Here is a 21,975-nt window from a genome sequence, read left to right as displayed (position 1 = left end):
TTACTATAGAAGAAGGGCTGCCCCCACTTTGAAAAACTGAAGTAACTATTTGCCTCTAATACTGCAACTGGGGCCCTTCAAATCTCTTCTAACACCCCCAACCCCAAATAGTGATGAAGAGCTTGCCAACGATGTTCATCATACCCAAGTTGGTCATGATGACTGCTACAGCCCAACCCTTGAGGGAATACCTAGGGATGAGATCCCTTTTCCTGACCAAACCCAACATGATGATGAACGTCCACTTCAAGATTCCGGTGGCAAGGGAAAGAAGGTTGCCAAGAAAGCGGATAGGGTGAGTGAGATGACTGTGGCTTTACAAGAGTATACTGCAAAAGAGAGGTATTCCCAAAGAAGGGGGCGGGCAGTTGGTAGCTTTGAACATTTTGGCCAATCAGCTGCAGTAGGTGATCCATGCTCACTAGAAAAGGCTATTGAAGTTCTAAATCAACATGAAGACCTTGATGATGATGCCTAGTTCATTGTTTTCATGGCTTTACACCTCAAAGAGAACAAGGTGGTGTTCATAGGGATGCTAAAGTATAGGAGGAAGAATTGGATGGACATAGTTGCAAAGTAGAATCGCAACTGATCTTTTGTGTTATTATTTCATTTATGTAATGTGGGTTTTGTTATATGGTGGTTTCATGGAGGTGGTTGTACTTATTAAAACAAGTTTAAGACGTGTTGTTAGTTGGGCCATTTTTTGGTTTTTTTCTGGATGTTATCCTAGATGGTTAAAAACTTATTATGTTTATGTTACTTTGTAACATTTGTTGTAGACTTGGCTTGGTTTGTGGTCATGTTTATTAAAGTTTATTTATATCGTGTTATGTTATATCAAATATTTGAACATTCATAATTGTTGTTTTATACGCTTTGTACATTTTCTAAAAATTTTTCTATCATGCCTAGCAAATCTGCTTTGTCTATTTCATACGACTATATATATCTTTTTCCTCATTTGTACTAATCCTCTTTCATTGCAGCATATAGGTCATAATGTTCGGTCCCAATGATGCTAACTCATTTTGGATTTATGACTTTGACAATGCCTACTTCAACAATGATGATGAGATGCATTATGGAGACAATGACTTTGATGAGAAGTACTCAGACCTAGATGAGGAGCAGTTCAATGGGAGCTATGATTTTGATGACCAATTCTTCAACTGCGAAGCTAAGATGCATGGGTTTTGCAACGATCTTGGGCACGGCTGCCTCAACCCTGACCATGACACCCTCTACTATGGGTATGATACAAATTACGATTAGTCAAATACATATTCAGATTGTGATAGTGAGGAGGAGTTTGACTATGTAAATGGTTTGGTAGGGGAGATGCTATCTTATGTACAACGACACTACGACAAACATCCCATGTGTACAAGCACTTTGACTGGTAGTGGTTACATGGATGAGGTCAGAGATGGAAACTCACAACAGTGCTTTGAGTTGTTCTGCATGTCTTTGCAGTTATTCTATCATTGGGTTAATGAGTTGAGACAGCACGAGTATCTAAAGGAAGGAAAGGGTCGCGTTGATGTGCAAGAATCAGTCGCCATATTCCTGTACATTATCAGACATAACACCCATATACGGGGCGTTGCAGATAGGTTCCAGCATTCGACAGAGACGATGAGTCGTAAGTTTCAAAAGGTTTTACGGACTGTCCACTCTTATGATCAGCACTTAATTAAGCCTGATCTGAATGTCGTAGGACAGTGGCGACTCCAGGGAATTTTTTCAGGGTGTTCCTCAATAAGCATAAATTACACAATCTAATAAAAAGAAAATTTTATATATTGACAACAACAACAATAAAAAAATACACAAGTACATAGAATTTACAATTGCCTTCTACGAGTTTTCATATTTTGAAATCGTTGCATAATAATCTCATTATCAATGCTACAAGCTACATCTTTTTCAATATACACAACCAAGCAATCATTCATCCATTGATCTCCCATTCGATTGCTCAGTTCATTCTTTACATATTTCATTGTTGAAAAACTTCTTTCTACTGTTGCAGTAGCAACTAGAAGGGTCAAAGCTAGCTTCACTAGCAAATAGACTAATGGATAAGTCTCATGTTTTCCTGTGTTCACTAACTTTTCAGCAAGTTCACTAACTCCTTGAAGCTCTAAAAAGAAGTCATTGCTGCGCATATCAACAATATAATTCTACAGTTGAGAGTCAAGTGCCAAAATATCCGTCCCAAGAAAATCAGAGGGATAGAACTTAGCTAGACATATCAACTTTTCCTTATCGAAAGCCACAAATGAATTACTTGGATTCAAGCAAGCCATACAAAGTAGCAAATCGATATTCACCTCAGAAAAGCGGTTGTTAAGCTCTTGAAGTTGCATATCTATGACTGTATAGAATAGCTCAACACGATAATGATGTAAATTTGTATTTTGTTGGGTGTTGCGTCGCGGCCTCCCACTAACTACAAATATCACTTCCATGTCCAAGATAAGAATATCATGTGAGGTACAAAATAAAGATACTTTAGCCAATAAAGATGCCCATCCATCATCTCTCATCACTTGCAACCGTTGCTTAGACACTTTAACAAGATCCATAGCATTTACTATATCTTGATTTTTTTTTTTTTTTTTTTTTGTAATGCTATTGACAACTCATTTGTGATCCCTAAAATATTTTTCATCAAGTGTAGAGCAAAGACAAATTCAAAAGAAAGAATTGACCTCATAATAGATCGAGCTTCAACTTTTTGATCGGAGAGGCCATCTTCTTCAATAATCTCTAGTACATCAATAACAGCAGAGAACATCAAAATCAAGCTGAGAATAGTCCCATAATATGATCTCCAACGTGTATCACCAGGACGTTTAAGATTTGTCTCTTGATTCAAACCTTGCCCACTTCTACATACACCATTCTCTAAGGGTGCGTTTGAATCGGCTTCAAACGAATTCAGGAAATCAATTTCTGGAAAATAGGGCGTTTGGCTGTCACGGAAAATATTATTTTCCGGAAAATGTTTTCCTGTTGACCGAAGTTTTCAGCTTTAACCACGGAAATGAATTTCTGCCTTCATTTTCACTTCAATTCATTTCCGTGGCTTGCAAAACGCAGAGAGAGAGAGAGAAAAAACAGAGAACATAAAACGAGAGCGAGAGAGAAAGAACAAAAAAAAAACAATCGAACGAGAGAGAGAGATCAAGCTTATAGATCGACGCCCTCTAACGAGATCGAAGCGCGGAATAGATCGACGCCAACGAACGAGATCGACGCCAACGAAGTCGATCGAAGCCAACGAAGTGCGAGAGCGAGATCGAAGCCAACGAAGTCCGATCCGGCCAATGAGCGAAGCTTATAGCTTGAACGAGAGCCAACGATCCTGAGAACCCCGATCGATCCAGCCACCCAGAGCTCCGATCCGGCCAACCAAACACAGAAAGAACGAGAGCCAACGGTCACGCTGAGCTCCGATCTACCTCACACCGGTCACGCCGAGCTCTGCCAGACGACCACCGCGCCAAATGCCGCAGACCCACGGTGAGAAAATGAACTGCTCAAACTCACACCGATCCGCCTAGGGCGCACACCTCACCTCCGACCCACACGTCCGATCCACACACTCACTCACCTCACCGATCCACTCACCTCCGATCCACACTATAAAATTTCATAGTTGTTTATTTATATAAATATTTATATAATTATGTACATGTTTTTATTTATTAATTTTTGTATTATACATTGTTTATAACTGTGTATTTGTTGGTAATGTATATCAAAATTTTGGGACTTTTCTGATTGCAGGTTTATTAATTTTTTCAATTATCCATTGTTGATTAAACTGTGTATTTGTGGATTATGCATATGAAATTTTGGGGCTTTTCTGATTGCAGGTTATTTATCAATTTTTTTAATTATCTATTGTTTATGAAACTGTGTATTTATGGGTGATGCATATATCAATTTTGGGGCTTTTCTGATTGCAGGTTATTCCCAATTGCTTTGTGGTCTGAATTTTTTTTTAAGCTCTTTTGGGGCTTGACTGGTTATGCATGATTGGTTTTTGCTGTGATTTTTATTAGAATTTGGTTAGTTGGGTTCTGTGTAGAAATTTTGGGGCTTCACCCATGCTTGGTGTTATTATGTTCTTGCAGACCAATATGTGTGTGTTTAAACCTTCATTGAAGGTGCTTTGGGTATATAGGTGATTATAAATAGAATGTAATGTGATGGTATTGTGCTATATCAATGTGCAGTTATCAATGTGATGGTATTGTTATAGTGTAAATAGAATGCAATGTGATGGTTTGGATGTTATATGTTTGTGGCTGATTTTATTTATGGTGTAATCAATAGCATACTTGTTTACATATCTCTTAGACTACAATGTTTGTGATTTTGTTAGATGAAGAAAAAAACCAAAGCCGCAATTCTTGCCTCAGTTGCATCTGTCCTCCTTGTGGGGGTTGCATTGTTAAAGAAATTACGACGTAGACGTAGAGATCTGCCTAGGGCGCCTTATGTTAACCATGCCGCCGAGAGAGAGGAATACATAAATAGTGTTTTGCATGGAAGTGAGAGACATTGTGTGAATCAACTTAGGATGAAGCCTATAGCTTTCCACCACTTATGTCACACCCTCACTGAGGGGGAGCACGTACGTCCGACTGTTCACATGTCTGTTACGGAGCAAGTGTTCATTTTCTTGCACATTATTGGTCATAATGTGAGGTTTCGTGTAATGGGTGGTCGGATCTATAGATCAACTGAGACTGTTCATAGATACTTCAAAGTTGTCCTTAGGGGGGTCCTGAAATTATATAGAGCTCTAATAAGACTGCGTAGCGAAGATACACCTCCAGAGATAAGGAATAGCAGAAGGTTTTACCCATATTTTAAGGTAAATATTGCGACTTGTGTGTTTTTGTAAATTGTGAAGATTTATGTAATTTTAAACCATTATGTTTGTCAAAAATTAGGATTGTGTTGGAGCAATAGATGGTACACATGTTCGTGCATCTGTGCCACCTGAAATACAAGGAAGATTTCGTGGTCGCAAAGATGGAACCACGCAAAATGTGTTAGCTGCCATTAGTTTCGACTTAAAGTTCACTTATGTGTTGGCTGGATGGGAAGGCAGTGCACATGATTCACGTGTATTAAATGATGCATTTGCTAGGCCAGGGGGATTTTCAATTCCCAATGGTATTACACGATTACTTCACCCTTTTAGTTTGTTAGTTTAATAAATATTATGTGTTTTCCTAAACATAGTAGTGATTTGGTTTTTTTTTTTAATATATGTAGGTAAATTTTATCTTGGTGATGCTGGGTATGGTAATAAAAATGGAATATTGTCACCGTATCGGAGTGTACGATATCACTTGAAAGAGTTTAGTGATCGTCCTCTTGAGAATGCGCAAGAATTGTTCAATCTCCGACACTCTTCATTGAGAACTACCATTGAGCGAGGGTTTGGAGTGGTGAAAAAACGTTTTCGAGTGTTGGATGCAGAACCATATTGGTCTTTCCCAACCCAAGTGAAAGTAGTGTTAGCGTGTTGTGTGGTTCATAATCACATTATGGGGGTTGAACCAAATGACCATATTATGGAAGATGCAATGAACCAAGTAGAGCTTAGTGACCACCAACAAGAAACACAATCCCGTCGGGAGTCCGTCGAAGATAGTAGATCATGGAATGCTAAGAGAGATGAGATATGCCAAGCCATGTGGTCTGATTATATCAGGAGTGGAGAGTAGTACTTTATTTAGATTTTTATGATTGTAATGTGTTTTTTCTTTTTGTTTTTTTTAAAGACAATGTATGTAATATAGACTTTTGGTGATGTAATGAAAAAGTATTTTTAGCATTACATTGTTATTTGATGGTATTACATTGTCATTTCCATAGTTAGCATGTTCCATTCTGTTGTGCACATTCATAAGCGTGGTTGTATGTGTGTTTGATTTGTTATTCATGTTCCGAGTGTAATTACTAAATGCTACTCTCACTATACTATTTTCATATGTAGTAATGTCAAAGGGTAAGGAAAAAGTTAGCGGCAGCAAGCAATTTAGGTGGCTGCCACCTATGTATGAGATGATGCTAAAGATACTAACAGAGGAGGCTGGAAAGGGCAATAAGCCCTCTAATACTTTTAGGGCCGGCTCCTTTGCTCTTGTAGCGAAGGAGATAACGGCCCATTTCGGGGTTGAGTGCCACCCTGTATTTGTGGAGAACCGGATGCGGACTCTAAGGTCGATGTGGGCAACTATTCAAGAGCTTAGAAAGAAGAGTGGATTCGGTTGGGACGAAAATCTGAAAATGATAACTTGTGACGCTAAAACATACCAAGAAGAAGTTATGGTATGGCTTCCAACTATATTTTCTTAATACAGATAATAATATATGTTTTTGCATTTTATATGAAATTTATAGTGTCATTCTTTTTAGGATTCCATTGCTTTTATAAGGTTTTCCAAACATAACTTTCATGTCACCTTACCTATGTATTATATCTATACATATCTATGCGTTTTCATCTATCTATATGTGTATATGTGTCTGAGCTACAATTTTATTTGGTTCTCGGTTTGGTTGCTAATAAAATGTTGGGAAAGTGAAGAAAAGATTGATACTTTCTTTTTAAGGTGATTCTTTTAATGTTGTGCTTGCTGTTCTATTTTTTTTTTCTTTTTTTTTGTTAATTGGGCTCTCTTAGCAGTGAAGTGTGCATAATAGTAGCATAATGTATTGACTTGTTTCATCCTTATTTGAGAGTTTTTTTGCATTACTTGTTTGATTACTGAGAAAATGTAGGAAAAAGTATGGAGTATTTGCTTTAATTGTTATTGCATAGTCTTTTATATTGAATTTATGAGTGAAGTTATTATTGCATTATTATATACGTTCTTTTCTCCCTTATAGGCACATCGGAAGCATGCCGAGTATCTGAACAAAAAAATTGAGTTTTACGATGAATTAGCGATTGTGGTGGGGAAGGACACAGCCACAGGTGCCTTTGCTAAGTCCGGAGTGGATATCGAAAATGAGCCAGATAATGGGGATAATGGGGATAGTGCAGAGTTTGTGGCAGATAATGTGGATGAATGTGTGGTTGAAAAGGGGAAGAACGGAAATGAATCATCCACCACTGGGTCGGGAATTTCCAAGTCCCGCAAAAGAGGGCGTGCAGCTTCTAATGCTGATGATAGTGTGCTGACTTATCTGTCTGGTCAGCTGAAGGAAATAGCTGTCGCTCTAAAAGAAATTAATCGGGGCCCGGTAGATTACACAACTTTGTATAACGAGGTAATGGCTATGATGGCGGATGGATATAGCGAAGATATGCTCGCTACTGCCTTTGACCATCTTTGTGAGAATGAGAAGACGGCACGTGGATTTTTAGCCAAGAATGCTAGGTTGAGGAAGTTGTGGTTAGATGGTTATTTTTTCTCACAAATTTGATTTGCTTATTTCATGTTGACTGTGATGGTAGATTTAGGAATTAACTAGACATTGTAGTATTAATATTGACCTATCAATGTATTATATATGTACTCTTTTGTATTATTGGGACGATACAATTGCCCAAATTATGTATTTGTACTGTTCAGATACCACAAATAGGTATCATTTTTGTATGCCATTGAGGTGTAATGCCAATGGTGAACGATTGATGTGGCTGTTTTTATATAAATATTATGGGTATATTCGAATGATTATGTTTGATGTTGAACCAAATGTGCTGCAATTTTTGTATTGTTACAGATATGTATAGGGAATGCAGGTTCTTGAATTTTATCTATAAGAGCAAAATATAGCATTGATCTTCTCCAATTCCTCCAAAACTTCATTCAAGGATGGACGATTTTTTAGGGCCAGATTCTAGATCATTTTCTGTAAAATGATCCAAATTATTTTCCGTAAAGTATTTTCCGAACCAAACATGGGAAAACGTTTTCCGTAAAGTATTTTCCGTAAAATATTTGGACGAACCAAACACCGGAATTAATTTTCCGTAAAACGATTTCCGTAAAATATTTGGACGAATCAAACACCGGAATTGATTTTCCATAAAACGATTTTCGAGACAGCCAAACACCCGAATACATTTTCCTTTTCCGGAAATTAGCATTTCCGGAAAATATGTATTTTCCGGAAAACGTTTTCCAGCAACCAAACACACCCTAAATCTTCTTTAAGTTTGGCAAATTGTGTATCTCGAAGAGCATCTCGTCTCTTACAAGAGTCTCTAATAACAGTTACTAAATTACTAACCACAGAAAAAAATTTAGCAATGTTAATGTGATTTTTAGCAACAGCAACAAGTGTCAATTGAAGTTGATGAGCAAAATAATGGACATAAAATGCTGACTTGTTTTCTTTCAAAATTAAAGTTTTGAGACCATTGATATCACCTTGCATATTACTAGCCCCGTCATAACCTTGCCCACGTACGTTCGATAAACTCAAATTATATTCACAAAGTAAACATTCAATAGCATGTTTGAGTGACAAAGTGGTAGTACTTGCTACATGTACAATACCAAGGAATCACTCTATAATAATTCCTTCTTTGTTCACATAACGAAGAATGAGGGCCATTTGTTCTTTCACTGAGATATCACGTGACTCATCAACTAAAATTGAAAAGAACCCATTGTCAAGATCCTTGATGATGGCTTTGGATGTTTCACGTGCAATTGCATTCACAATGTCTTTTTGAATATCAGGGTGGGTAAGCTTGCAATTTTTCAGAACTTTTTGCAACACTTCATTGATAGATTCATTGTGATCCCCCAAAAATTGTACAAGCTCAAGGAAATTTCCTTTATCACTTGAACCTTGAGATTCATCGTGACCACGGAAAGCTAATCCCTAGCATAAAAGGAATCTTATGCAATCAACTATTGCATTTAATTGAATCCGATATTCAATTTTATCTTGATTTAATTGCTTAACAAAAACACTTTGAATGTGTTGCTTTTCCTTCAATAGATCTTCACTCTTCTGGACAGCTTGGTAATGAGTACTATTAACTCCTCCAACATGGGAATTTAACTTATCTTTCTAATTCCAAAGTTTGAATCCCTTCGTTACAAAAGTGTCACCTCCTCCTTGCTTATCAACATCTTACCCAAATAGGTAGCAATAAAAACAGAATACTGCATCTTTATCTATACTATATTCCAACCAGTATCTATCTTTATACCATTTGGATATAAATTGACGGGGCTTTCCAGAAAAATAAGATATAGGGTAATCATCACTGTGTGAAACAGGTTGACAAGGGCCTTTTGTTAAATAATATATTCTTATTTCATCATGATGATTAGGATGATAAGATGATATTTTTTCTCGTAGCCCAGGATCTGAAGGAAGATTCTCTAAGTTAAAGTCAACACAAATTCGCTTAGAAGATGAATATGAATCTTGAGTAGGAGCTGAATCTTGGATACGTGGTTTTCTTGTCAAATATTTGTCCATAATTCTAGTAAAAGAATAAACAATAAACTATAAGTTTATTTGAAATATTAATAAAATTATTAATTATTGTTGTTTAGTTGTTTCATTAATTTGTTTGTCTTTTATAAACTATAATTTGTTACATTGTTGTTTCATTAATTATAAATTTATTAATTATTATTTAGCCTAACATAATTTAATTTATTTGTCTTTTATAATGCATTAGTTAATTATATTGCTTTAATTATTGTTGTTTAACGTAACAATAAACTATATTACTTTAATTTATTTGTTATTAATTATATTGCTTTAATTGGTTATATTGTTTAGTTCTTTGTGTACATTACACTAAAAGAGCTAAACATTATACATCCCATGTGCAGCATAATAAAAGCAGTGTAATGTGCAACACATTACACTGCTTTAATTATTATTTACTACCCGGCCCCATGTGCCCACTGCCCATCAGCCCATTTATCCCTACCCCACTCAACAGACAAGCACAAACCATCCTCCAATCACAACCTGCCAATCAGAAAATTTCACAATCACAATACACATTATTAATCAATATTTCACCAACACCAACACCAACACACACTGAGTCACTGACCAACAGGCAAAAGCAACGAATAAGATAAAGCTAAGATAAAGCCAAAAAACAGACAAAAAGCAAAATAAAGTAAAGAGTAAAGATTGGTTCCCAAAAAAAAAAAAAAAAAAAAGAGTAAAGATTCGGCAGCCCAACCAATCAGAATCTTACAGTTCAAAAGAGAGAGAAAGAGAGTTACTGAGTTAGAGAATAGAATAAAGAGAGAGAGAAACATCAGACATTTTCATTTCATACTTTTCATTTCAGTGTGAGAGAGAGCAGAGAGAGGGAGACTGAGAGACTGAGAGAGAGTCAGAGAGAAAAAGAGAGAGAAATACCTTGAGGCCGACTAGCCGAGCACCGGAGCAGCTGAGACGGTGAGATTGATCTGCGATCTGCGACGATGGGCAAGCGATGACGACAGGCGAGCGAGCGACGACGAGTAGATGAGGACGACGAGTGACGGAGGTCACGGAGCAAGCTGCGCCTACAAGCAGAGGCGGCGCCACCGTGGGTTTGGTTTGCTCTGGGTTTGGGGTTTGGTTAGCTCTGTATTTGGTTTTTTTTTTTTTTTTTTTATAAACACCTCTGTTTTGCAGTGTTGGGTAATGGGGTTTGGTTTGCTTTTGCTTTGTATAGAGTATAGACTGTATTGATCTCTGCCAACAACGTGACCGTGGTTTGATTTCTGATTTCCTCTGTATTTTTTTTTTTTTTTTGGGTGAGAATCCATGGGTTTGCTACCTTCGTATTATGTTGGGCTTTCCAGGCTTGCCGTGGGCTTGGCTTGCCATGGGCAGTGGGCTTAGCTCTGTTACCATTTTTTTTTTTTTTTTTTTTCAGATTTTAGTTCAAAAATTTTTTTTTGGGTTTTTTTTTTTTTTTTTTTTTTTTTTTTTTTTGGCTTGAAAGTAGAACAGATAATTATTATTATTATTATTTAATTTGAGGGTATTCCTAATTTTGTGATTGAGGGTGTTCCTAATTTTGGATTGAGGGTGTTCCTAACATGGATTAAATATAAATTTTTTTTTTAAAATTTTTTTCAAGTCAGGGTGTTCCTGGGAACACCCTGACCTGTACGTGGCGCCGCCACTGTCGTAGGACTCCCACGACATCTCCAAGTGAACAAGTATCATGCATGGTTTAAGATATCACCCAATGCTACTTATTTTGTAAGGTTCTATAATTTTTCTTTGTTGTCATAATGGTTCAGTTCATAATTTTTTGTCTTACATGCACTAGATGTAGTAGTAATATAGTAAAAGTACTCACTAGGCCAATTAGCACTATGACTTATCTCCAAGAGAAAACAAGAATGGGAAAATAGATTGTATAAATGTTTGAGTTTTGTGCTTTGGAGTAATGTGATACTGTTTATAATTAATTTCTATTATGTTGTAGAGATGCATTGGAGCAATTGATGGAACTCATGTCAGTGGTCGGCCTCCAATTGGCAAAACCAATGCTTATAAGAGTAAAAAAAAGCATTATCACCACTAATGTGATGTGTGTATGTGATCATGACATGCGGTTTACGTATGTCCATTTGGGTTGGGAAGGTAGTGTGAATGACTCAAGGGTATTGGAGGAAGCCATTAACGACCCGAAGCATGGATTTCCATGGTCACCAAAAGGTATACATGTTTTAAATTTAAATACTAAGTAAAACACATTTAGATGTTTGTGGATGTAATAAATGATAGTCTAATATTTCATTTAACATGTAGGTTCATACTACTTGGTTGATTCGGGTTACCCCATTGGTATGTCATTCCTTCCACCGCACAAATCCACCCGTTACCATGCTTAAGAGTTCAGATTGAGCAATAGGCAACCGACAACGAAGGAGGAGTTATATAACTATAAGCACTCCTTACTACGCATAGTCATTGAGCAAAGCTTTGGCATCTTGAAGGCCTGTTTTCCCATATTGAACTCGATGCTGAACTTGAAGCCTTTGCGCTAGTGGTATATCATTTTTGCGTGTTGTATTATGCACAATTTCATCTACATCAACAACTGGTCTGACAAGCTGTTTCATACATGGGAAACTGCCGATCTTGGTGGAGGTGCTAGCCGAAACAGTGATGGTGGATCTGCAAGAGCATCAAGCAATACAACGACCTGAAGGCATGTTAAGGAGATGTCTGACCAGACCAAGCGAGCTATGAATCAGTTTAGAGATGACATCACTGACTGCATGTGAGATGATTATGTGCGTTCGACATTGAATTAGGAAATATGTTATGGGCAGCTATTTTGCATGGTGGAGTATTTGGTTGGGCTGTTAGGACTATGTAGTCACCTAGCAGTATATGTTCTTGCCACCTTATATATATATATATATATATATAGATTGTATTACGATAGATGAGAACTCATTAGGCAGGTCGTATTATTATATATTCATTGTCAAATCCTTGTTGACAATGTCTTTTGGAACTTATGAACTAATCTTGTAGTTTGACAATGGAACTTATGAATCTGCTGGTATTTTTGTATATTTGGCTGCAAATCTTAATACTCTAATTATAATGTCCCATTATCCAATTTTATTTTTGTTGTTGTGAGGTTGTAGGCAGTTTTAGGCTTCTATTTTAGGGCTTGAACTCTGCTATATAAGAGTATCTTGGTGCCGGCATGTATAGGAGATTTTGGAAGTTGGTATATTCTCTATTTGATTAGGACAAACTGCCTGCATGTATAACTTGGGTTTTGTGGTTCCATAATGTCCATTTAATGACCATTTGATAGCTAGTATATCTTTATTAAACTAGCTCAAATTAACAGGGAGAAAGATATTCATGAAAGAGTCATTATATTAAATTAAAATGTCAAGTGTTACAATAGACTATTGAAGTCATGTGTCCAAACTCAAAGGGTTACATATTGCCTATTATATACACCAACTGTCATGGCAAACACAATTGAATCCTTCCAACATCCCCAAACCTAATACTAAATAAGTAGAATACAAGAAACAACACCTATGAGAGAACTAGAACTTGTTTATATGTGTTTATCTTCTCTTTAGCAATCCTTTGTGCAACCTTAGATTTTTTAGTCTTTCGCTTCGCAACTCCTTTCCTTTCTCGTGCTTCTTCAAGCGATGCACGTGCTTCCTTCTCACTCTCGGTAGCAAGCATTACCTCATTCTCCAGCCTCCTGAACTTTGCTATCATGAAAGGTGCTGTTTTCGTGCCACACTTGCAAGTGTTGCTTTTTAACTATCTAAAAAATTTACAATGTCCGTCATTGTCTTGCAACGTACATGACAATATCAATACAGGCTAAATAAAGGAATTTATGACATAGAATGAACAGTGTAACTAAACGCAAATGTAAACTCACCGGCGTCCATTCTCTACAACCATAAAACCTCCTACCAAAGTTATGGAGCCATAATGATGTCTTAACCACACAGCAATCCATGTCGCATAGATGATCATTACAGCTAGAGTAATAGTTACTTTCTTCCGACATTTGTTCAAACACCCCCCCGCCTTTGCACATAGCACAAAATGAATGGTATTTGAATTTCCCATTGCCGTATGCTTGCAAGGAATATTGTAAAAGTAAACCAATTTGCCCCTTATTATAGCTCAAAATTTTCATATAGTGAAAGTGAAATGTTATGAAAATTATTCATCAGAGTACTTCATGTCAATAGAAAGCACTACTTTACCAGATAACAATTATAGTAAAAACAAACAAAACCACAGAGGCAAAATCACCCAAGAACAATCTAAAGCGTAAGTTAGAAGAAACCAAATACCCACATTCCTGACCTCAAAGCATACTCATCGAAAGCTAAACAAACTCAACCCTGCACAAACGAAATTAAAACACAGCTTTCAGTAGTCATGAAGTCATAAATTTGGAAAAAAAGAGATGTGGGGAAAATAATAAAGCAAGTAGACCAGAATGTTTCGGAACCCATTCATGAATTTCGGTGTTCCTTTCGGGGCAGAGAAAGAAGATAAAATCAAGACCAACAGAGCAAAAGCAACAAAGCACTACAACTAAGAATGAAATAAAAACATATCGATAATCTTGGATTTTTGCTGGAGATGGTCTTCGACTTTTGCTAGAGAAGAAAAGAAGTTTCAAATTTTGCTGAAGATAGGTCTTCAATGTGTTGCCAGAGATGGGTCTTCTCTGTTTGTTGGAGGTGGGTATTTGGGGAGATGGGTATTTGATGGAATGTACTGGAGATGGAATTTGGAGTGTGCGGGAGATAAGGAAACAAATAAAATAATTTTTATATTGGGTGAGAGTTTTGATCATTAGGTAGGCTGTGGGCTCCACTAAAAAAGGGATAAAGTGAACTTATGAGAAAAGGGACACAGTTTTGAGTTATGAACCAAACAAGAAGTAAAGAGTTTTGGGTTCTTGGCGAGATAGAGTTTTGAGATATGAGTGATGAGTTTGAGTAATGAGTTTTGATTTATAAATTTTGAGTTTTAAGTTAGCCCCTTTCCAAACATGCATTTAATATCTTAAGTCTCAAGAAGACCAAGATATGACAAGACTAACTCTACTTCACTAAGACTCAAGAAAGATAGAAGAGAGGATGTTTTTGTGTTTCTAGAATGGAGGAGAGGGGGGGGGGGGGGGGTTATATAGTAATTGTGGAGAAAATATAAATGGAAGGAAATTCAATGAGGGTTGACAAAGGATGAGAGAAAATCAAGAACCTAAACCCAATTTCAGAGTTTAGGGAAGGCTAGTGCATTAATTTTGAAGGTTGGTGGGAATAGTGAGAAGGCAAAATGACTAAAATTTCGATTTTTCCCATAGCTCTTGTAATAGCTCTTAGAGCCAACTTCAAAAAATCATATCTTACTCTCTTTTTTTATCAAAATTTTCTTGTGCTCAATTGAAGCCCTAGATATCTAGTTTCTAGCAAATTAACCTCACTCGCAAAATAGTGATCAGAGATCATTTGTTGGAAAATAATTTCAGCACTATTAACATTAATAGGCCCCAAATTAACTTCTAATTAACATTAATAAGCCCTAATTACTTCCATTTCAGAATTAATCAGCCCCAATTCATGACCTAATTGTTTCAATTAAAAAGATAATTACACAAATTATTCATTAAATAATTACTGTTTGACCATCTAATTAATCAAGTATACTCAACCTTACCATAAGTTGTAATCCTAACCAATCAAATTATGATATGTTAATAATTTAAATTTATTATAATTATAAGTTTATAACCAATTAGAATTAATTGTTCATAATCACATATAGTCAGACATAATTTGTGAGAGTGCATTTTGGCCATTAAAACTTAATTTGACGATAACTTTGAATTTGATGGTCTGATTAAGGCTTGTGACCAATCATTTTGATTGTTATGACATCAAGATCACTTTGCAAGAGGTATTTTTGGGGCCTTATTATCATATTTGTTGGATGTAATTTGAACCTTGAGCAAAAATGAGCTTTTCACATTTCACCGATAGCCTTTGGATCTTATTCTGATTTCTAAGTGAAGTCTCAATCTTGGTTTCACAAATATTATATTGGCAACGAAAAAATGCCCCTCAACAACTGTCACCTTTGGGGAATTGCATGGTCTAGCCACCATTCCTAATCAATCGACGACAAGTTTCGTTTTCCTCTTCCAATGTGACTGAGTCAAGTATAGTTTGAGAATAAACTTGACTCGATCCAAGTTGTGGACACCCCTAAGATAAAATATAAGTAAACATTTATTGAATAGATAAGTTCGGGATCTACTTGAGAATTACATAAGACACAAATTGTAGATTTGGATTAAAGCCACAAGCAAATGGGGTCCAAGTTTAAACCCTTGATCCTAAAACTTTACAAATAAAAGCACTATTATGGAGACAAGCCATATAAAGTGCCTAATAGTAAGAGTAGAATGTGATAACTTTATCTTAATTAGTTATATGGCTTACTATTACGGGCAAGTAACAGTGTTTTTCAATGGATTTCTCTTAGGGGCAAGAAGCTCCCTTGCTCTTAATTATGAGTTGCTTATATGGCTTACAAATAAAAACACTATTATGGAGACAAGCCATATATATAAAGTTATCACATTTCACTCTTATTAGTAACCAAAAATCTCTCCAAAGATGAACTAATTGACCATTCTTTATTGTCCATTTAAGGACTCTATTAAAAATAACACTTTCCACTTTACAAGCAACTCATAATTGAGAGCAAGGAAGCTTCTTGCCCCTAGGAGAAACCCAAGAGTTAGTAAGATATTTCTAAATTAACAATTGGCTCCAGGGGGCATTAGAATTAGTGGATAGTCTCTAATATAACTTGGCAAGTACAACAGTGTTTTTTTTTTTTTTTTGTTTTCATATTGAATGCATCAAGATCCCTTATATCCTTAGGCATTGTGACTTTCTTCTAGTTAACCAAACATAGTTTTTTTTTTTTTTTTCTTCTCTTGAGTAGAATTGCAAAGAAAAAACCATGTTGAGTTTATCTAAAGTTAGGCAAATGTTTGAAAGGAGAGAAATAAACTATAGAAATACTCAAGAATGGGTGTAAAGGGGACTTGATAAGGACCAATTTACTAGGGCATAAGAGCAGGGACGAAGCCAAAACTTAGATTTAAGGGGGCGGCTTTGTTGCTAGTTGTGTGAGGTGACTTCGGCCTCTGACTCTGCTACTGCTTAGCTATTGAGGTTTTTTTTTTTTGTCTTTGATATGTGCTTTGTTGGGTAAGAAGAAAAAATATTTTGTTTGCGAATGTGATAAGTAGTTATTGGTAAGTTAAAGAAACAGTGTAAGTGGTGGACCCAAATGCGATCCGATAATAATTTGCTACCTTAACAGTTTATAAAAATATTGTAGAAAAATTTGTGATTATAACAATACTCTTAAAAGAATCAATAATATTGTTATGGGGGCAAAAGTGTAAATTTATAAAACAAAATTGTTAAAATTAGTACCCATATATATAATAATATTTTTTTAAAAACTATTTTTTTTGGGGGGGGGGGGGGGGGAGGGGGGGATGGCCCCTAAGTCCAACAATGGCTCCGTCCATGCATAGGAGCTTTGATTTATATTATGAAAATTTCGTCTGAACTCTCTCAACAACAAAATTTAAAACATTTATTATTTCTTTCCTTACAAACAATAAGAAAGAAGACCAAATAATAACCCATTTATCAAGTGATTGGAAAATCATTTATTTATATATTTAATACATTGAATAGAGTTTGGGAATAGAATAGTGATCAATATCCTTGCTTATCAAAATTGGTGTTAACAATTTATATCCACCTATTTGATTATACCATGGCTTAAACAGGAAGCTCTTTAAATAGTAGTGTAGATATAGACTAATTCTTTTCAAATATATATATAGACCAGTGAGCACCACTAGCTTTATTTTACATCGTTTAACCTTTTTTTTTTGCTTGTATTTGGTGGGAAAGCTCTACATTTTAATTTTTTGGTTTGCAATAAGAATTGTCTTAAATTTCTTCAAAGCTACGCATTTCTTATGGCATAATTAAGATGCACTTTTGTATATTTATTGTTAATTTGTCACAAATATTTTATTTTAGTTTTGAAACTTGTGGGGGCCGGTTAATCAATAATTATTAAAACCGTGTTAACTGGGCCTGTGGCCCATCCGAGGACGTAAAACTGTCCAAGGAGGCCCATATCAGGTTATAAGGGTAACCAAATGAAAAGAAGAGTAAATATCACGTGAGCTGAGTTCAATATTTGTCTGAGGACAAAATCCTTCTCGGCAATATGTGTCCGAGGACGACTTGAACGCCATATTGTTACAAACACACTTCAAAGCTACATTACCACTAAAGGTGGGACATGGGACCAAGGGTAAGAAAGAAAAGGTAAACAAATATCTTTAACAACAGCTGCCTCCGCATTAATTGCCTCTCAACCAACTCTCTGGTCGCATTAATGTGGAGGTAATGCCTGAACAGTTATGAAGCAGCCTTACAGCTGCTGGTTGGAGGTTCCAGAAGGTGTTGGATGGGACAAGAAGGGATCCCCCGAACCCAACCTACACGTGTGTGGTGAAGATGACACCAAGAGGGCAGTATATAACATAGAAGAATGCATTGAGAAGGGAGGATCGGAACTGAAAAACGAGTAGTGTCTAGAAGAAAACCTTGTGAAATAAAAAACTTGGCTTGTTTCAATGAGAAATTGATCGTAACATTCGTGTTAATCCATCTAGAAACGTTCGGTTTAATCGTTTTTCTTTTGAATTTAATCTAGTTTTTTTATATCCACGCTCTACAAATTTATTGTTTGGGCCTTTAGCGATTGAACCCAATACGAGTTTGGGATCGTTACAAATTGAGTCCTTACAAAACTTTTTTCCCTTTTAGTTATCAGATTATGTTTCTTGTAACAAAATAAAATAATAAAATTAGCACAAGTTTTCTTCTCATTTAATTAATTTTTTTACATTCTATTCCCCATTGTGGAAGTAATCTTCCCAATGATATCAAGGATTTTCCTAAAAAATATAAGAGCCTCTAAGCACACATGTGAGTGCTTGCTTAGAGGCTAGTAGTGGTGATTATTGTATAAGTTTTTTGCCTAAGAAAAAGAGATAATTGTATATGTTTCTCTCTTAAAAAAAATTGAATTTGGTTTTTGTAATCTGTTATAAAAGAAAATAATTTTGAATTTGGTAATTGAAAAAGTGGAGAACGTGGTTGGCACATTAAATTTCAAGTGAAAGTTAATTATCTTATTCAATTGTGTTGAATATTGAAGCTGAGTTTGAAAACCAACAAGATAGTAATCCTATTTTGTAGGCAATGTTTAATGTGAAAGTTAGAGATATATTTTCTCTTTTAGTTAATTGTTTTTACATTCTATTTTCCCTTTGTGAAAGTAATCTTCCTAGTGGTATCAAGGATTCTCCTAAGTCCTAAAAAATAGAAAAGCCTCTAAGACCATGCGTGAGCGCATGCTTAAAAGTTAGTAGTAGTGATTATTGCATAAATTTTCTGCCTAAAACAAGAAGAAATAATTGTATAAGTTTCTCTCTTAAAAAATTTGAATTTGGTTTTGTAATATGTTGTAAAAGAAAAAAATTTTGAATTTGGTAATTGCAAAAGTGGAGAACGTGATTGGCCAATTAAATTTCGGGAGGAAGTTAATTATCTTATTCAATTGTGTTGAATACAATTGAAGTTGACTTTGAAAACCAACAAGTTAATGGTCTTATTTTGTAGGCAATGTTTTATGTGAAAGTTAGAGATGCATTTTTATTAGGTTACCACGAAAATGAGGATCTCAAATAGGAAAAATCTTTTACATAGTAGTATAAAAAATATATATTTATCTTTTAACAAAAAATAAAATGCTATAATTGGCCTATACAGGTATCGAACCTGCGACCTTCGCGTTATTAGCACGACGCTCTAACCAACTGAGCTAATAGGCCAGCTGCATGTTTATATTGAATAGTGTTATTAGTTCTATTATTCTTTGGGTTCGGTTAATGTGTGCCCTTAGGACACATATTAAGTTTTCTATTTTTGGAAACATTTTATTGAAAATTGAAAAAGTTGTCATTACCTTTTCAATTCTCGAGAAATTTTTTTTCCAAAAATGGAAATTAATGTGTGCCCTTAAGGCATACATTAGTAAAATCCTTATTCTTTTTAAATTTTCTCTAAGAATTGATTTCAACATTTTTCTAAATCTTGGAAAATATCCACTAAATTCACATTCTCGCAATTTACAATTTTCTTATCTCTTATCTTTTCGAAATTTAAACAAAACACCATATTTTCCTCATCATTTCTAATTCTTTTTTAAATAGACACTCTATTGCACTCGTAGGCTCGGGCCCAATGAGTAGAGTATCACTATGGTCATGTCTAGGTGGAAGACATCAACTCACGTTGCCTCTCTTTACCCCTTTTTTTTGTTATATATATATATAAAAAAAAAAAAAAAAAAAAAAAAAAACCTAGACGCACTCTAATTTTTATTTTTATTTTTTGCTTTTTTTACTTTCTCTTTCATTTTGAACAAAAAAAAATCTCTAGGCATTCAACAAACTCAAATTCACAACAAATTTTCAGTTCACAAAAAGAGATAAATGAATAGAAAATTATGATACTTAAAAAGAAAAAAAAAAACCTTTTAAGCACTTTTATATATATATATATATATATATATATGTAGGGACACGATTCTCAAACGGCCCAACAATGACGTTGGGCTCGCACGTGGAGGATCCCTCACAATAAGATTTGTAGAGAGTGGGCTTAAAAGGCTATCGTTCTGGTCACAGGGCGTTGGTCCAGGCCGGATCTTAGGGAAACTCAGGTAAGAAAGGGCTTCAGTCTAGGTATCCAAGCCCTACAACTTCATAACCTGAAGGATTGGACTCCTCGGATCCTGTCCGAGGAGCACTAATGTCTTTCTCCGGTTACCCGGCGGTGGGTTTTTCGTGGTGGTGTACTTATGTTGTCCGGGCATTCTCATCCCTGGAGTTTTTCCCCAAGAAGTGAGATGAGATCCCCCTCCTTTCTGATTAGTTTACCTTTTCTTTTATACTAGCTTACGTTCGATGTCTCTCGTCCACGTGTAGGGTCAACTTTTCCAGGACTGATATTTGTCCCGTCAGTCTAATCCCAGAATTGTTGGGAATGGTTAATAAAGCCTAAAAATCCGGTTCTGTTAGGTGCAGAGTCTCATCAGTGAAGGGTATTAAGGACAACTTCCCTGAGATATTTTCTGATCTTTAAAGTTTGCCCGTATACCTCTTTCATCAATGAGACTTTGGGTCTGCCGAGGACCAAGCTGTCCTCGGCTGTATCCCTGGGCCATTTTGAGCTTCTTATCTTTGAGTTTGGGCCATGGCCTTCTTCGGCTTAGGCCTGTGGACTCCCCATAAGCAAGCGGGCCGGGCCCATAAATTATTGGGCCCCACAATAGCCCCTCAAAACCCTGCTGTCCAACATCTTGGTTGGAAAGGTGAGTTTTGATAATGCCGAGCCTTTATTGTGGCTCATTTAATTCAGCCTTTGATCGACGTTAGCGACTCTTCACCTCCCCAGGGAAAGTGCTGGTCTACAGGACGTTTCCCTCAATTTACGCGCGATGCGTTTATGCCGTTTGGCTATCCGAAGCATGCCTTTAATATTTTTCTTTTACGAGGCCTCTCAGATCTAACGGTTATTGATGACGTGGGAGAATGAAACGGCGTATTCTTATTTGTAGGTTTCCCTGGGGATCTGAACGTGTTATGTACCCTCTTCTTCGTCCCTTATATAAAGAGAGAGAACAAAAGGTGATTCTCTCATATCTGAATCCCCCAGGCTCTTCCCAGAGTTCACTTCTTCCCTCTGGTTATACCCTATCCAATAATACGTTCACCATAGTAGTCAGCCATGAATAAACCGTTCCTTTCCCAGAAACGCCATTTCCTAATAAAGCTTGAGATGGCTCGGTCAGGGTAAGGATGGTGGAGACTCAAGATTTGTCTCCCCTTCCTTTTAGCCAAAATCCGAAGCAAGGACTCGTCACATCTCACTTTCGGTGTGACTGAGTCAAAAACATCCATTATCACCACCATCCGCTCTCTCATGAGCATATCTAACATGGCACCAGTGTGTTAGGAGTCAGGACTGGGGCAGGGACTAAATGCCCCTGCTTCTTCCTTTCTTCGTTCACTGGCGCCACCCTTTGCCTCTCTTTTTTCCTTCTCACCTTTTCCCTCTTCTTCTCCTCCTTCTTACTCATGTCCTCCATCTTCTTCTTCCTTCGCGCTTCTTGATGACAAGAGCTTTCTGAAGTGCTTCCATGTGTTCCAATTCTTCTTCCTTCTCCTTCATCTTTTTCTAAAGAAGGTTCTTCTCTTGATATGAACAGTATTGAGGCAGAGATTGTAGAGACTTTGAAGGC

General features: G+C 36.3%; 2 protein-coding genes and 1 non-coding gene across 4 annotated transcripts; 1 reads left to right on the top strand and 2 right to left on the bottom strand.

The window, feature by feature from the left end:
- Positions 1–3,469: 3,469 nt before the first annotated feature.
- On the top strand, positions 3,470–7,721 carry LOC126695377 (uncharacterized). Of its 2 annotated transcripts, none has more exons than XM_050392096.1 (4): positions 3,470–4,894; positions 4,974–5,199; positions 5,302–6,363; positions 6,925–7,721. In XM_050392096.1, the coding sequence occupies exons 3-4, from the start codon at positions 6,031–6,033 to the stop codon at positions 7,462–7,464; spliced, it is 873 nt and encodes a 290-aa protein (XP_050248053.1). In that variant the 5' UTR covers positions 3,470–4,894; positions 4,974–5,199; positions 5,302–6,030; the 3' UTR covers positions 7,465–7,721. The 2 variants fall into 2 exon arrangements, 1 of the variants encoding a protein (XP_050248053.1); XR_007646018.1 differs by having other exon boundaries at positions 3,929–4,894.
- An 832-nt stretch (positions 7,722–8,553) lies between these two features.
- Positions 8,554–9,170, bottom strand: LOC126696235 (uncharacterized). The gene is made up of 2 exons (XM_050393006.1): positions 9,111–9,170; positions 8,554–8,877 (listed from the first exon to the last, which is right to left on the bottom strand). The coding sequence occupies exons 1-2, from the start codon at positions 9,168–9,170 to the stop codon at positions 8,554–8,556; spliced, it is 384 nt and encodes a 127-aa protein (XP_050248963.1).
- A 10,257-nt stretch (positions 9,171–19,427) lies between these two features.
- On the bottom strand, positions 19,428–19,501 carry TRNAI-AAU (transfer RNA isoleucine (anticodon AAU)). The gene has a single exon. It is a non-coding gene; the product is annotated as a tRNA-Ile (tRNA).
- Positions 19,502–21,975: the final 2,474 nt, after the last annotated feature.

Source organism: Quercus robur, chromosome 8 (genome assembly GCF_932294415.1).
Source record: "Quercus robur chromosome 8, dhQueRobu3.1, whole genome shotgun sequence".
Lineage (NCBI taxonomy): Eukaryota > Viridiplantae > Streptophyta > Magnoliopsida > Fagales > Fagaceae > Quercus > Quercus robur.
Note: the sequence above shows the minus strand (reverse complement) of the source record. Positions and strands in the feature narration are given on the sequence as shown.

What these genes read in the sequence shown, in the direction of transcription:
- LOC126695377 (XM_050392096.1), top strand. Translation starts at nt 6,031, where the DNA reads ATGTCAAAGGGTAAGGAAAAAGTTAGCGGCAGCAAGCAATTTAGGTGG. An exon ending in CATACCAAGAAGAAGTTATG is followed by an intron (nt 6,364 to 6,924) that starts GTATGGCTTCCA and finishes TCTCCCTTATAG; the next exon opens with GCACATCGGAAGCATGCCGA.
- LOC126696235 (XM_050393006.1), bottom strand. Translation starts at nt 9,170, where the DNA reads ATGCAGTATTCTGTTTTTATTGCTACCTATTTGGGTAAGATGTTGATA. An exon ending in TGTTGATAAGCAAGGAGGAG is followed by an intron (nt 8,878 to 9,110) that starts GTGACACTTTTG and finishes CTTTTATGCTAG; the next exon opens with GGATTAGCTTTCCGTGGTCA.